The sequence below is a fragment of the Zootoca vivipara genome, chromosome 10, assembly GCF_963506605.1.
Source record: "Zootoca vivipara chromosome 10, rZooViv1.1, whole genome shotgun sequence".
Taxonomy (NCBI): Eukaryota; Metazoa; Chordata; class Lepidosauria; order Squamata; family Lacertidae; genus Zootoca; species Zootoca vivipara.
This window is the reverse complement of record NC_083285.1, coordinates 36,524,294-36,540,791: the sequence shown is the minus strand read 5'-3', so window position 1 is coordinate 36,540,791 and position 16,498 is coordinate 36,524,294. Positions and strand designations below refer to the sequence as shown.

The 16,498-nt window shown below is 48.4% G+C and overlaps 1 protein-coding gene across 2 annotated transcripts in view; it reads left to right on the top strand.

The window, feature by feature from the left end:
* Window positions 1–292: 292 nt before the first annotated feature.
* The window catches only part of EEA1 (early endosome antigen 1), a 56,517-nt gene continuing 40,311 nt past the window's right edge, over window positions 293–16,498 (top strand). The window contains exons 1-3 of one of the 2 annotated variants that reach the window (XM_035126828.2): window positions 293–471; window positions 5,751–5,843; window positions 6,167–6,289. In XM_035126828.2, coding sequence (XP_034982719.2) covers window positions 448–471; window positions 5,751–5,843; window positions 6,167–6,289 — 240 coding nt within the window. In that variant the 5' untranslated portion in view covers window positions 293–447. The remainder of the gene's footprint in view (window positions 472–5,750; window positions 5,844–6,166; window positions 6,290–16,498) is intronic. The other variant, XM_035126829.2, reaches the window with a different exon arrangement.

Here is a 16,498-nt window from a genome sequence, read left to right as displayed (position 1 = left end):
GCGTCGCTTTAGGGGAGGAGGAAGCGGCCGTTCCCGCCGTGCCTGAGGGAAAGCGCCGCCAATGCTACTCGCCTCTACCCAGCCCTGTCTATCGGAAGAGACTTCGAAGAGCAGCTCGGCCCCGCTTTCCCGGTCCGCTTTCCTCCACGGGGCGGACAGAGGAGGAAAGAGCCTCGAGGCCTCCGCCCACCTCGCAGCCAGTCCCAGAGAGTGGCACCTCCTTCTGCCGCCACCGCCGCCGCGGCGCCGCCTCCTGCTCCCGCCCCAGTCCTGGCAGCGCCGCCTCCGCCTCCTCCTCTGTCAGGGAGCGACGGAGCCAGTTGGGCCGGGCCGTGCGAGCAGGGCTTGGAGTGGCCCCGTGATTAGGGGATGACTCCCGGGAGCTCGCCGTGGTGAGCTCGGACTTGTCGCCGCCGCCGCCCTGGAGGGGACGTGACCTCCGCCACAATGTTTAGGAGGATTTTGCAGAGGGTAAGAGAGCGGCGGCGAGGAGGACGGCGGCGGCGGCGGCGAGAGGGCGTTTCTTCCGCCGCTGCAGCGCTTGCCTGCCCGGGCTGGAGCAGGAGCAGCAGGAGCAGGAACATGGGGAGGGACGGAGGGAGCCGCACTTCCTGGAGTCTGCCCGAGGAACAGACAACCGGCACCTGACCGGGGTCTTTCCTTCCTCACGCACACGCTTATAGACACGAGCCCATCCCAGTAGCAGGGAACCTGGCTGCCCGCTTCCTGGCCCTTGGGGCCGGCTCGCCAGCCGCCGCCGCCACCTCTGCGGCGGCGGCGCTTCCCTTACTTCCCTCTTCTCCAGGCCGTAGCTGCTGGTGCGATTAGGCCCTTCTTCTTCCCTTGCATTCATGGCCGGGGAAAGTGGCCCAGGCAACTGGCTGAGCCGGGCCTGGAGCAACAGGGGAGTCGGGCGATTCTGCCGCTTCGCGGGGTATGGGGGGGAGGGGAAGGAGGGGGCACAGGACCCACGCCTGTTCCCGTGGGGGGATTTGGGGAGGTGGGGGTGCGCTGTTAGGTTTTAGGTCCCTGCCAGAGGGTTGGGGGCGAGACGAGGGTGGGATAGGGGGCGAGGAAGTTCAGGGCTACTGAGGGGGGAAGGGAAGGAGGGGTGAACTACAGAAGGGGAGCAATGGGGAGTGCGAAGGAAATGGAGTCTCATTTGTCTCCCCTGCCCCCAATATGTGGGGCCCAGGCAGCTTCTGAAGGGGCTTCGGCCTTCCTCCTGCCCATCTGGTTCCAGTTGCCTTAGCAGAGTAGCCTGGTGCTGAAGGCCTCCTGGCACTTGACGGGGTTAATCACGGCTGGTTTCTCCCTCTGACAGGGAGGTGTCTCTGTTGAGGGTGGAAGGCATTACTCACTGACTCTTCCAAGGCTCGTGCTATTAAATATTGCAGCAGATTAAATCTCTGTTTCAAGTTGCACATGTTTGTATGCATATCTTCGAATCTTGCACACTTCGGGGGGTGGGGGTGGGTTGGCCGTGTTCTCAGGTACATGAAGTGGGTGGGAAAATAGTGGCAGTGTGTATTCAGTGGCTGATGACTGGTTGGGGCAGCACATGCCATTTGCCGCTGACATGGACTGTGAGAGAGGAGAGGAATGAAAAGGGGGAGAATCAAGCAAATCAAACACCGCTGAGTCCTGTGCTTGTAAGTACAGTAGTTAGTAGCAGTTCGTGCACAGAGTGCATAGGGCATTAGCCTGCTATGGTGGTCAAGTAATTCCCAGGGCTAGGAGAACAATTAAAAGCTCCTGACTAAAATATGCCTTCAGAAGCCATGGCATCCTCCATGCTCTCTGCCCTGGTCTTTGAAATTATATTCAACTGAAAGCATGGAGACTTCCTACCCCAGAATAAAAAAAACCACTGGCCTAACATTCCTCTCTATGCTTACCACCCCCCTCTTCCATTATAGGGGGAGTTTTAAAACCAGTGGCAGAATGACTGTGTTGTGCAAACTGAATGGTGCTTAAAGTACTTTTGGGAGGCAGAGGCTCCTACCATTGTGTGATTATGTATTTGCTTATTTGAGTAGATGGAAGTGTCTCACATTCGCATATGGGCCCATGATATGAACTTACACATACATAAATTGGAACTACTACTGTGACCATTACTTCAGAGTAAGTGCACCATCACCCTTCCTAGTACAGTCATACCTTGGAAGTTGAATGGAATCCGTTCCGGAAGTCTGTTCGACTTCCAAAGCATTCGAAAACCAAAGCATGGCTTCTGATTGGCTGCAGGAAGCCAGTCGGAAGCTGCGGAAGCCCCATCAGACGTTCAGCTTCTAAAAATAGTTCGCAAACTGGAACAGTCACTTCCGGGTTTGCGAAGTTCGGGAGCCAAAACGTTCGAGAACTAAGCTGTTTGAAAACCAAGGTACGACTGTAATCTTGCTGATCACTTTCTTTATCACCACCTTTGATATACGCTTGAATACTGAGATGTGTCAGATATAAGGTACATAATGGTCAGAGGCAATTTCTCACCTGTCAGAGGTCCTATGGCTTCTTAGCAATGTAGACACTTCAGTGACTCATAAATTTGTTCTTTTTGCTTTGGCAGCCAAAAAGATCAGAAAGAAGACCCTGGGCAATATAGCAGTAAACTGTAAGGGAGTCGCAGAGATCTAAATGAAGGGCATTATTTTCACAACACCCCTTTTGCTTGTATTTTTTATTCAGATTTGCCATGGCCAATGGCTAATACAATAAATTTATTTGGATTGGATTGGAGGTACAGAATAGTGGCATTTCTGCTTCACATTTATGTGGTGAGAGTTTTCAGGCTCATATCCACAGTAATCTTGGGTAGTGCACAATTATTTGACTTCCTGTTCTTCTGTTGACTTGTAAACCCAAGTTAAGGCATATCGTATGTTGAATACCTTGCTACTCCATGAACACTGTGTGGCTGTCTTCTATAGCTCTGCCCTTAATCTTGGTCATTGCTTACGGTATATTCAAAACTATCTTGCTGTCATGGGCATAGCAGCTGCCCCCCTAAATCAATCAAAATCAATACAAATCAATACAAATCTGAGGCTCTACCCCTCAAACAAAAGCCTGTTCCCCCCAACCAAAGCCTGTCCTGCCCCAAATCCTGGCTACAGCAACACTTGCTGTTATCTGTCTTGCTAATTGTTTCATTTATCACATGGTGATATTGTGAGGAGACCATAGCTCATGCTATGCTTATGCCAGTTTCGGTCCCTGACTTCACCAGTTAAAGGATCTGTGATGGCAGGGCTTGGAAAAATATCTATGGATACCGTAGCACTGAGCTAGATTCATTAATGGTCTGACTTGGACACTTCCATACTTTCATATACACCTGGGGGAGGGGAGCATTGGTTCAAGGGGCCAAATGCAGCCCCTCAGGACTTTCCTCAGGCTACATCCTTCCCTTACTTTGCTCCACACCCTTCTCCACACATGCTGGAAAATGTCATTGAACTGTAACAATGCCTCTTGCTTGGCTGGAGAGTTGTACGTATGGAAACCTCTGGCTTTTGCTTGGCTGGAGTGTAGCCTACTATGCAAAGATAAGAGTAACATCTGTTGCCCCAAGCACTGATGGCATGCCCCCAACATATAAAGAAGATTGACCATGAGAGAATGTAGCTTTGGACTGAAAAAGGTTACTGACCCTGATATGAAATATTTCAGCGCACTAATCAGTAAGAAAGAGAAGGGCTGGTTTCTGTTCTGATGCTATGGAAGCAGGAGAAGGGACAAGGAAGGATCTTCTGTAGGTAGAAACTTAGTTCTTCTAATGTGTGTACTGTATTGTTCGGTGCAATTTCTACAGGATTGTTATAGTTTTAGCTAGCTGTTTCCATCATCTACTTCTGATTTCCCAGGTAATTACCAACTTTATATATACCAAGTTTAATAAGAACAAAAAGGGTGCCCTCTGATGTGCTGAGCTAGAGGTAGTGAATGCATGAGAGGGCTGGATGAAGCCTGCCAAACTGCTGCCAGTAGTCTTCCACCTGCTTGCTGAATTGGGTGTGCCTTCTCTTATCTGCAAATGCACCTCTTCTCCCTTTGGCACAGTGCCATTGGTAGGTGCTCAGGAAACAGGAATGAGTACTTCTTCCTCTTCCTGACCAGTAAGATCTTCTTTATAATGGTGCAGAGTCAGAGGAAGAAGAGGTGCCTTTGAAGTTAAACAGATGGGGAGAAATCGCCCCATCAGCACACTCTTATCTTAGCCATGTGCACTGATGCAATTTGAAGCTCCATCACAGTGCTGGGCTTTGTAGAGTTTTAAACTTCTCCTCTTAGTTCAGTGCTGTGATAGAGAAATGGCCTCATTGCAGTGCTAGGACGAGAGTGCTAGGACGGAGTAATATATGCCTATATATGTAGGGTTGCTTGCATGTATGTATGTGTGTGAGAGAAGTGTATGTGTATGTGTGAGTGAAGTGTGCCTTTGTGTGTGCACTATGCATCTGTGTGATATGTGGTGAGTGTGTACATTATTATCATCACCACCACCATCATCTATTACTAGGTATTTCATTTAAAAATTGCTTCCCATAAGACAATTTACAATATAATAAAAACCTGTGAAACAGTTTCATATATAAAACATTATGATTAAAACAACAGCAATATATAAAATAAATTCAAACTCTGTGCAACTATCAGCTGGAATAAATATCTCCATACAGAAGGCTTGATGAAAGAGGAATATCTTTAGTAGGCACTGAAAGAAAATAAAGAGAGCACATGTCTGATATATAATGGGAGGGAGTTCCAAAGGGTAGGTAGGAGGCCCCATGCACATCTGCTTAGGCACAACCACTTTGACTGTGACCACTGTTGTGCAAACCTCAGGGTTTGCAAACCTCAGGGGGGGGGGGTCACCTATCTTGAATGTGGTCCTTGGGGCAAAAAGGTTAATTGTCCCAACTCTGAGATGGCCCAGTCGCCCTGTTGTTGTTGTTGATGATGATGATGTTGAAGAAGAAGAAGAAGATGATGATGATTACTGTACTTTTCCTTCATTTACAAGTGAAAAGTTTTCTATATGTGATTTCTTTAAAAAGATGAAATAAGTACTGTGTACATTATTGTCAATCAGATTTTCTTTAAAATTCGACACTGCTGTGTCTGTTAAAATGTAGAATGGCTGCCATATTTGAAAAAAATAATAATCTGCCAATGGTAGCTTCAGTCCAGAGAAGGACAGGTGGAAGTTTCATGCATTCACTAGGCCTTAAAAATGTTCAGCTGTTCCGCAAAAGTTTTTAAGAACATATTCAGTGTCTAGCATATGCACAAAACGCCTGTGTTAAAAAATAAGGGGAGATCTATGCTTTAAAAACAAAGCTTGTGCTACAGTATTGCACTGTGTTGCATATGGGAAATGCGTGAAGCCAAAGCAACATACATGTGTCTTGAAACATCCATGGAACCTAGAGAATTATTGGACGATAGATAGTTTTTATTACACATTCTACACATTTTACTAATAAGATAAAGATTCTTCTTTTGTGATGGTGCAAGCCTGTATGCTTGTTGCTATAGCCCTATCACTCCTGCTCAGTTTGTACATTTGAATATAGTTGGAGGCACTAATGTAATTTCCTGTTATGCTAGAACAGAGAATTTAAACAATTCACATGTGCATCTGTCGTGAAAGATTTTATAAAGTATGACTGATTTAATATCTATTTATTTCTTGCTATGCAATAAGGAAATTTAATATATTACATCTGCCTTTTTGTTTTCAGACTCCGGGCAGAGTTGGATCTCAGAGTTCTGATTCTGATTCATCTGCAGTCCCAGGAAATGTGGTGGATGTCAACAATGAGAGCTCTTCAGAGGTACTGTATTACAATAATACTTTACCTTAGCTTGAACTTAGATTTGTTCTAAACCTTGGATCTGACCTCTTTGGAAAAATTGCCTGGGAATGCTTTCTCCCCAGTCCTACTTATTTCAATGTTCAGTGTTTAATTGGATTGAATATCTTGCAATATTGCATAAAATGTTGTTTTGCATTGTGTTTGGTTCTCCATTTAGTGAATCCCATATTTTGTATATATTTGCTGTCACAGAAAATCTGAGCACTGTGCTACCTTTCTGACATTCAGTTTGTTTACAATGTTTTAGAATATATACATGCCTAAAAGCAACTGTTTCACAGGGCTTCATCTGTCCAGTGTGCATGAAAAAGTGTGTTACTGCCACTGATCTGTCCGAACATTACCATGAGCACGTTGGGATAGAAACAAGAAGACTGGAGCTTCATGAACTGCCTACTGCCACTGTGGGTCTTGTTTATTTGGCTTCAGTGGCTTGGTTCTGGGATGCTTGGAAAAATAAATGCTTTTCCTTTCTGGTTGCTCTGGCGTGGGCCTCTTCAGCTTTTCTGGATACTTCCTACTCTAGGAATATACAAGGTGTATTGGTGGTGGTTCGTTTTTTTAAGTGGTGGTGGTGGTGTTATATCCACAACAGAAGGCCAGTGCCAGATATTGTGTATTGTCCTGAGGGTGTCTTGTGGTTCCTTCTTTCTGATTTGCAGCTGCCTTTTGTGGAATGGCTGTGGTATCGAAGATTGGCATTTACATATTGAAAATAGGTTTGCATGTTTTTGTTCCTCATGTAGTTATTTGAACAACTTGATACATTACTTGAATTTTCTCCTGCATATTTCATTGTGAACTTACAGAACAGTATATAAAATCATCTTCCCATTTAGGTGTTTGAGGCTTGACAGACTTGTTAACTAGAAATTCTGCTTCTAGGTTTCTGGATATTGGGCAGCTTGGTCTGTGCTATGGACCAAGATGGAGATTTTTGCCAGAGCATTTCAAACCTTTAGAAGGCTAGAGTGGTGAAGAATCCACCATCTTCAACATGGCTCATACATAGGCAGCTGTAGTTTTGCTTGGGGTTTTCTATTGAGAGATCGTAGGCGTACAAGGAAGGCAAGAAAAGTCAGGATTTTTTAATAAAAAATTGTAGTGTATGTAGTGAAACCTCTCTTAGAAAATGTTACCTCTTATGGTAAAGGGCTGCAATTCCCCCCCCCCGTCTTTTTAATATAACACCAATCAATAGTAAAACAATTGCACTCAGGCACTGTCAGGATAATCTGGGAATGAGCTCAAGTAGCTTTTGCACTGTGCGTTTTAAAAAGGTCTTGCTTTCACGTACATTCAACAATTAAAATGTTGCAGCATAACTCTACATACTAGCATTGGCAGATATGGAATATGTTTAACTTCTCTCCTGTAGCTTCATTCATACTAGTATGAATATATATATATATTTTAAAGAGGCACAGTAAATGGAGTAGTTTGTCCACCTTTGGTCATCACCTGTGGCTCCTAGAAGCTGTCAGCATGTGACAGCAGCCACACTTCGGGAAAAGGCTTTGACTGGCCAGCTAAACCAGGTGAGGGTAGCTGATGGGTCTTAAACTCTCATTGAGTTAGGGACTTCCCCTGCATGAAAAGACAGGCTTTGGCGGATTGAGCAGACAATCCCGCCAATCGTCAAGAAGGCGGTCTTCAGGTGTTGTAGAGGGAAGTGAGCAGATGTGACGTTAACCTGGGAAGGTTGTCCATCTAGGACAGGCATCCCCAAACTGCTGCCCCCCAGATGTTTTGTCCTACAACTCCCATGATCCCTAGCTAACAGGACCAGTGGTCGGGGAATATGGGAATTGTAGTCCAAAACATCTGGAGGGCCGAAGTTTGGGGATACCTGATCTAGGAGAAGGAGAACTCTGATCCTAAACCTCTGCTGCCTTGCAGAATATATTCAGGAGAAGAAAAGGCTGAGGAGTAAACCCAACACAAATCCTAAGAGTTCTTGTATACCCAGCTGGTGCCAAATGTATTGCTCTGCTTTCCTTTGGACCACATCAGTGAAGCTGGGTGGGGGGGTCTTGTCGTCTGGGCAGCCCAGGACCTCCATACACTGCACAGACTTGCAGGTCACTTTGGTGCTGCTAACACAGCTATTTGACTTCACCCCTGGAGGTTCACTCCATTTTCTCTTGAGACAGACGGATGCCAACAACCGTAAATGTGAGTGGCTTGATACAAGTGCTAAATCTTATATGTAAGTCCATTTTAGCTTCCCCTTTATTTAGGCATGCCTTTGTTGAAATGTTTGGAAGAAAGCATTAAATATAACAGGCTTTTGCTTTTTTGGGGGCCAATGGATTCATTCTATCAATGCCTAAGGCTCCTAAACACACTTAATAGGGAGTAAGCTTTATTGGAAACATCTGGAATTAGTTATGGATGGACATGCATAGGATTGTGCTGTAAACTAAATCTGTGTGGTATGAACTGATAGCCCTTTATGAAAACATTTTTTAGTTTGTGCTCATTCTCCTCCTGCTAAGTTTGACCACTTGTTGGGAGTGCCATTTTTACCCCCCAAGTGAGATTTCTTTTTGCTGCCATCTCTTTTTGACCAAATGTTGCCATGTAAATCCTAACTAAATATAGTGTTTTTAAATATTAAAGATTGTTTGCAAAAAAAATTAATATAAAAGTTTAGTTAACTCTGCCCTAGATAACAACATAATAGTTGCCTATCATTTGTGGGATCACCATAGCAACTACGACGTGATCTCTTGAATTTTAGCACATGAATAAAATTGCTAGTTGACAGCATTACAATGTGTACAAACTTTTAAATTTATAGTCTTCCTATAGTTTAAGTAGATTATGATGCATTGTTTTTATGTTAAATGTGTTTACTATTATTTTAAATCTTGGTCTTTTGCGTGAGAGAGCTGGAGCGTTTGATCCAGCCCTAAGGAATTTTTTTGTATAAAACACGGCAGCCTTAGTTGTGCATTTTAGTTGCTAATGGTTGCCTGGTTGAAAGCTGAGTGATTGGTTTGCAAATAAAATGGAGGGCGCTTCCATTTGAATGCTATATCTGCATTTTAGTTACCCATACTTCCTGATTCTACTTGCATATAAGGAAAATGTACTGTTAGAAGCAGCTCTTAGTGATGAATAATGCCATGTATACAAGTGCCTTTAACAACTTTTTGATCACTATGTAAATTTTTTCTCATAGGGTTGGTAAATACTTTTAAAAACATGTTTTTCAACATGTCTGTTTTCAGCAATGTTATAATAGTTTGCACTCAACAGCTATTATTTATTTCCTTTGTGAATTGTTTTCTCTGAGGCTTCTTGAAGGTATTTATGATACATTTACAATATATTACATAAACATTGTGTCACAGTGGCCGGAGTGGACTACTTCAGAGTAACGACGCTACGCAGCTCTGCATTTTATTCTTTTATTGGTGCTGCGTATTTACAGTGCTCAAGTCATTGCTATTTACACGGAGTGATGTTGTCAGTCGGTTTCAGAACCTCCTAATGGCTTTTGGCGCGTCTTTCTCCAACACAAAAGCTTTGGCAGACCCATCCTCTTTCCCCTCCTCTTTCTGCGTAATTCCGGAGTTGGGGGGATGGGTCTCCCGCCCTTATTCGCCCCTTCCTGTCCCACCTGGGACCCTGGCTCCTCTACCTTGCCTGAGCCTCGGACACGACTTCCTGCTTCCCCACTGGAATCGGAACTCTCTCTGCTTCCCCCTGTGCTCGGGGATTGGCTTGAACTTAGGAGGGGAGGGACTTCGCGATATCCCCTGTCCCTCACATCCACCCCCCTCCCAAGCTCTCCTTCACCCCTCCCCAGGTCCCCCCCAGGTGTCGGTGACGACTGGAAGCCTAAGAACTCAGTGCTTTCCGAGCCCGTTGGTGTGAACACCTCCCCCCAGTCCTGCAAGCCCCCCCCTTCCGCCTGGGAGGACGGGAATCCCAAAAAGTCTGTGGCGTCAGAGCTGGTGGGGGTAAAAATGTTCTGCCAATCTGCTCCTTCCTCTGACTGGGTGGATCTCGGTGACACCCATACCTCATCCTCTGGTTCCTCAAACTCCGCTTCCCAGCGCCATGGTGAACTGCTCTCCCGTGCTTCCTCCCCCTCCCCCTCCCTTTCCATGTGCCAGGGCTTGGGTCTATGGGGAAAAAGGGCGTGAAATTCTTCTACCAGGAATTCCTCCTGTATCTGAGTGGCTGGGACCCATTCATTCTGGGACGGTGGAGCATCCTCCCATGCCATGAGGTACTCCAGGCCCCCCACCCCCCACCTTGAATCCAGGATGGCTGTGGCCTCATTGAGTTGCTCCCTGCCTTCCCTCTCCCCCCCTCCCTCAGGGGTTTGTTCACTGTCTCGGAGCCTGCTGCTTTCCCTGTACGGTGACAGCAGCGATCTATGAAACACTGGGTGCACCCTCATGTCCTCTGGCAGTGCCAGCCTGTATGCCACCGGGTTGACCTGTTGCGTGACCGTGAAGGGGCCCAACCTTCTGGGCGCCAGCTTTTTGCATCGCCCTCTGATGGGAAGGCCCTCCGAGGACAACCAAACTTTGTCCCCCACCCTAATGACCTCCCCCGGTCGCCTGTGGCGATCTGCCCCCCTCTTGTACGCTTCCTTGGCTCTCTCCAAGTGTTCTCTGAGCTGCTGGTGCACCGTCTCCAGTTCCTCTGCCCAATCCTCAGCCTGTGGGCCCTCCTCCTCCTCCCCCTCCCTCTCAGGGAAAGATCTGAGGTCACGCCCGTAATTGGCCTTAAAGGGCGACACCCCTGTGGAGACGTGCACCGCATTGTTGTAGGCAAATTCTGCCAGTGGCAGGCGATCCACCCAGTCCGTTTGCCTCTGGCTGACGTAGCATCTCAGGTACTGCTGCAGAATGGCGTTGACCCTCTCCGCCTGTCCATTGGTCTGCGGGTGTCTAGCCGTCGACAAGCTGACCTCCACCTGCAGGAGGTTCATGAGCCGCCGCCAGAACCTGGAAACAAATTGGCGGCCACGATCCGAAATAACCCTTAAGGGTAATCCATGCAGTCTGAATACGTGATCCACAAACAGTTTGGCTGTCTCTTCTGCCGAGACCGCCCTGGCACACGGTATAAAGTGGCACATTTTGGACATGAGGTCCACCACCACCAACACTGCGGTCTTGCCCCTGGAAGAAGGCAGATCTGTGATGAAGTCCATGGACACCACTTCCCACGGCCTGTGTGGCGTGGCTAAGGGCTCCAGCAATCCCGGTGGCGCTGCTCTGACCACCTTTGCCCGCTGGCAGGTGTCACAGCCCCGTACATAGTCTCGAACATCTTCCCGCACCCCTGGCCACCAGAAGTGTCTCATGACTAGGTGAGTGGTTTTGTCCCTCCCAAAATGACCCGCCGTTGGGTTGTCGTGCATCTGCTTGAGGACCGTATGTCTAAGCTGGGTGGTGGGCAGGTACAGTGCACCCTTGTAGAAAAGCAGCCCCCTGCGTTCTGCAAAGTCTTTTGCCTGCTCCCCCCCCCTTCTCAGTTCTCTGCAGATGCGGTTGGCAAATTCATCCGCTGCCGTCAGTGCTGTGAGTTCTGCCTCGCTCACCACTGCTGCTCCGCAGGACCATGCTGACGGGGGGAAAATGTGCCTGGGTGCCGGTGGCGCCTCCTCCTCCATGTATTCTGGCTTGCGGGAGAGGGCATCCGCCCTGACATTCTGCTCTCCCGGGATGTAGTGTATGGAGAAGTTGAAGTTCGAGAAGAACTCTGCCCACCGTATCTGCCGCTGGTTGAGCACCCTGGCAGTTCTCCAGAACTCCAGGTTCTTGTGGTCTGTGCACACCTGGATGGGGTGCTTGGCGCCCACCAGGAAGTGTCTCCAGTGCTGGAACGCAGCGTGGATCGCCAGAAGTTCCCGATCAAACACTGTGTAGTTTCGCTCTGGCTGAGTCAATTTCCTGGAGAAGAAGGCACAGGGTCTCCACTCTCGGTTGGCGTCCAGTTGCAACAAAATGGCGCCCACAGCTTTATCAGAAGCATCTGTCTCCACGCGTAGGGGCGCGTCCTGAACCACGTGGAACAGGTTCTGGTCTGAGGCGAACACCCTCTTGAGGCTTTCGAACGCTGCTTGCGCCTCTGGTGTCCACCTGAACTTCTGCTTGCCTCTCAGGCAGTCAGTGATGGGAGCCGTAACGCGAGAGAAGTTCTTGATGAACTTCCTGTAGAAGTTGGCGAAGCCTAGTAGGCGTTGGGCATCTTTGCGAGTCCTGGGGCTGTGCCAGTCCAGGATGGCCTGCACCTTGTCCTTGTCCATCGCCAGCCCCTTGTCTGACAGCTTGTAGCCCAGGAAGTCCACCTCCTTGGTGTGAAACTTGCACTTCTCCAGCTTCACATACAGGTGGTTCTCCTTCAGGCGCTGCAACACCTCCCTGACATCTTTCACGTGCTGCACTGGGTCGTTGGAGTAAATAAGGATGTCATCCAGGAAGACCAAGCATTTCCTGAAGAGGAGGGACCCCAGGACGTGGTGCATGAAGGCCTGGAAGCATGCTGAGCCCCCTTGCAACCCGAAGGGCATCACCAGATATTCAAAAGAGCCCAGAGGCGTGAACATCGTGGTTTTCCATTCATCGCCTTCCCGGATCCTGATCAAGTTGTACGCCCCCCTCAGGTCTAGCTTGGTGAAAATCTTGCCCCTGCGTGCCGCTGTCAGGAGATCATCCACTCTGGGCATGGGGAAAGCCACTGGCTCTGTCACTGAATTCAGCCGTCTAAAATCCACCACAAGACGGCGCTGTTGCGTGTCTTTCTTGTCCACCCAGAAGACCGGGCTGCCCCCTGCTGCCTTGCTTTCTCTGATGAACCCCCGCTTGAGGTTCTTGTCGATGAAAGCGCGCAGATCTTCCAGTTCCTGGTCTGACATGGCGTACAGCTTGGCTGGGCGTATAGTTGCCCCTGGCACCAGGTTGATCTGGCAGTCAAAAGGCCTGTGTGGGGGTAGGTGGTCGGACTCCGCTTCGCTGAAGACCTCCTGCAGGTCCCAGTACGGCTTGGGTATCGCTTCACCCCCTTTGACGTGCATGGTGGCCACCGTGGCTATCGGAGGCCCCTCCCCTGGTTGGTGCTGCATGCAATGTTCCAGGCAAAAGTCCGATCCAAAAGTGATGCATCTCTGGTGCCAACTTATGGAGGGGTCATGGCGCGCCAGCCAGCTCATGCCCAAAACGATGGGGGGGTCTGAGATGGTGGTGACGTTGAATGCCAGTGTCTCTGAGTGCCTTCCAACCGTCATTCTCATGGGGGGGGTTTGATGCGTGATGGCCCCTCCCAGCAGCTCTCTGCCGTCAATGGTTGCCACGTGCAGAGGAAAATCCAGCTGCAGAAGCTGGATCTGGTGCTCTTCTGCAAAGTTTCTCGAGAAGAAGTTCGCTGACGCCCCACTGTCAATTAGGGCGAGGACTGTCAGGGGATAGCCATTTGGAAGCGTGAGCGTCACTTCTAGAACCACTCCTGCTCTGGGAGGGGTGGGCTGGCTCTGCTCCTCTCTGTGCGGGTGGGTGGGCTGGGGCTGTTGTCTGCTGACTGTGCCTGGCTGCCGCCCCTTGTCTCCTGCAGCCAGGCTTTCCCGTTTCCCTGCTGTGGTGCTGCGTCAGTGGGGGAGGGCACAACCGTTCCCGCCTTTCCTTGCCACTCCCTGCGATGTGGGCAGTCTCTGACGAGATGCTGGGGGGAGTTGCAGAGAAAGCAATTCCCACCCCTTCCCTCCTTGCGTCTTGGCGCCGCTGGGGTTTGAAAAGCCCGCGCGCGCGCGCTATCAATCTGCATGGGTTCCTGGTCCTGACTGGCCCCAGGCGTGGCTTGAAAGGGTTGTTGGGGGAGTGGCTTCTCCTGCGACCGTGGGAACCAAGCCCGCTTTGCGCGCGTTGCTTGCTTGTCGCTCCACCGGGATTCCTGTCTCACCCCCACCGCCAGAGCCGCTTTGCTCAGCTGATCCATATTACTGGGCTTTGGACCTCTCGAGAGCTCATCCTTCACCTCCTCATGCAACCCCAAGTAGAACGCCGCTTGCATTGGGGGGGACTCAAGTTCCCACCCCAATCTGTGCACCAGCATGGTGAATTTCGCCCAATACGCGCGAACTGTCATATTTCCTTGGCGTAAATTATGAAGTTCCTCCTTAGTCTGATCCATATGACTATCGGACGAATACATCGTTTTCAAACCTTCTAGAAATAGTTTGACATTCTTCATGCAAGGATTCCTTGTTGCAATTAACGGTCTTAGCCACTCCCTGGCTGCCCCGGTAAGGTGCTCCACAATAAACGCTACCCTGTGCTCATCATCAGGGAACTCATCGTGGTGCAGCTCAAGAGCATACACAATCTCAGTCTCAAAGCCCTGAAATTCCCTCGGGTCTCCATTGAACTTGCTTACTAGGGTCCCAGCTCTCCTTCCTGGCAGCACTTGGACTTGGGGTGCCCCTCCCGCCTTGTTTTTCTCTGCATCCAGCTTGTTTTGGAGGTCTACCGCCACCGCCCTTAATTGCTGCTCTTTTTCCTGAAGCGCTCTCACCTGTTCCGCAAGTTGTAGCCGGTCGTCCTGGACCTTCTTAGTCTCCTCTTTAGCTGCCTTCAATTCCCCCTGCGCCTGCAGCGACAGCTGCTGCAGTTCTTGCTGGGCTTGCTCCGCGATCTGCCGCCATTTCTCCGCCTCTGACACGCTCATCCCGGCAACTCCAAAGTAGCCCAAAAAGGATTAGGAGGTTGCTGTCACAGTGGCCGGAGTGGACTACTTCAGAGTAACGACGCTACGCAGCTCTGCATTTTATTCTTTTATTGGTGCTGCGTATTTACAGTGCTCAAGTCATTGCTATTTACACGGAGTGATGTTGTCAGTCGGTTTCAGAACCTCCTAATGGCTTTTGGCGCGTCTTTCTCCAACACAAAAGCTTTGGCAGACCCATCCTCTTTCCCCTCCTCTTTCTGCGTAATTCCGGAGTTGGGGGGATGGGTCTCCCGCCCTTATTCGCCCCTTCCTGTCCCACCTGGGACCCTGGCTCCTCTACCTTGCCTGAGCCTCGGACACGACTTCCTGCTTCCCCACTGGAATCGGAACTCTCTCTGCTTCCCCCTGTGCTCGGGGATTGGCTTGAACTTAGGAGGGGAGGGACTTCGCGATATCCCCTGTCCCTCACACATTGCATATATTTTTTAAAAAAATTACATATAAAACAATTATATAGCGTAAGCTAAGCTCTACAGTGAATATACAATTTGTTTTAAAGTGGAAGTCATAGGAAGGATACTACCTACCTATTCTTAATGTCAAGCATAAAGGAGGTTGGCAGTGGTGCAGGTAGTAATAAGAATTTAATAGCTCAAAGGGAATTGCTGAGCTCATTCTTCATTATTAGTATATTGATGTTTTATACCAAATGTGTATTTACAGTAGACTTAACTTGTTGGGTTGTGCTGATATGATCTGTGCAATCTAGTGGTTATGGTGTGCTTGCAGAATTCAGTGCTGGTGCTTCTTGCTCTCTTCTGCAGCATTGTAATGCTCTACATGCAAATTAGAAACCCCAGTATTCAGAGGGAACATTTCATCAAGGAGAATGGGGAATCCACTCATTGGCATGTTTCAAAGATTGAGCCAGCAATCTGTGCTCATTGGCCTATTTCATAAATTTCTAACATTGTAAGTGTTTCCTGTTTAGAAGTGTTTTCTCTCCACATTGGGGGGGGGGGGAAGCATGAAGCTTGCAAAGATAGTCATGTGTTGCAGTTGCCAATAGGGAGTTGCCTTATACTTTGGACAATGGTCCCTCTTCCTTCTCTTCCATCCATGCTGCCAGGACAAAAACTTTTGCAGCAGTTAGTTTCTGCAGATTGCTGGCTTAGCATTATGTATGAACCAGAATTTATTTAAAATAAACATGTTCATCTTCCACGTGTATGCATGGTTTACAACAGTCATTGGTGGATCTTCGGGTCTCATACTTTAGCAGCGTCCCATGCAACTCCAAAATTTGGCATCCCCCACATCTCGCCTTCCATTCTGCATAATAGTTGCTGTACCCCATGTAGCGACCCCAAGGCCTCACGGCCTGTGTGACAGAACCTGTTGTGCTTCCCTAAATCCGCCTCTGCTTCAGTCCAGGAGTTATGAAGCTGGCTTATTTAGCTAAGCAGTTTAAATCACTGTCTCTGCTTAATATGTAAAGCTAAGCCAAGCATCTATAAAAGGGAAACTAAATGTTCCAGAGGTGTTCCTCCTGGCAATGTGGAAGGAAAGGTGAAGGCAGAGTCTGTGAGCTTGAGTTTTTGTTTGGGCTCATTTTACTTCACTCACATAGCTCAGCATTATATACAAATGTGGCCTAGAGGTAAGTTTCCTTAGCTGTGTTTTGGCACAGTGTCTGAATTGGAGTCTGGAATCTGAATTCTGCAGAAAGATCCTATGGATCAGTATCATACATGTGTTAAGACAAAGTGTAGACAAACCCAATGACAGAAGTGATATAGGTTTAAAATGTAAGTTAAAAGTGTTCCAAAAGTCAAAGTGGATAAGTATGGCATGTCTGGCATTGAATTAGCAATTATTTGCTTATCATATTCAAAATTAAATTTATTGTTTACTACTGCAACTAT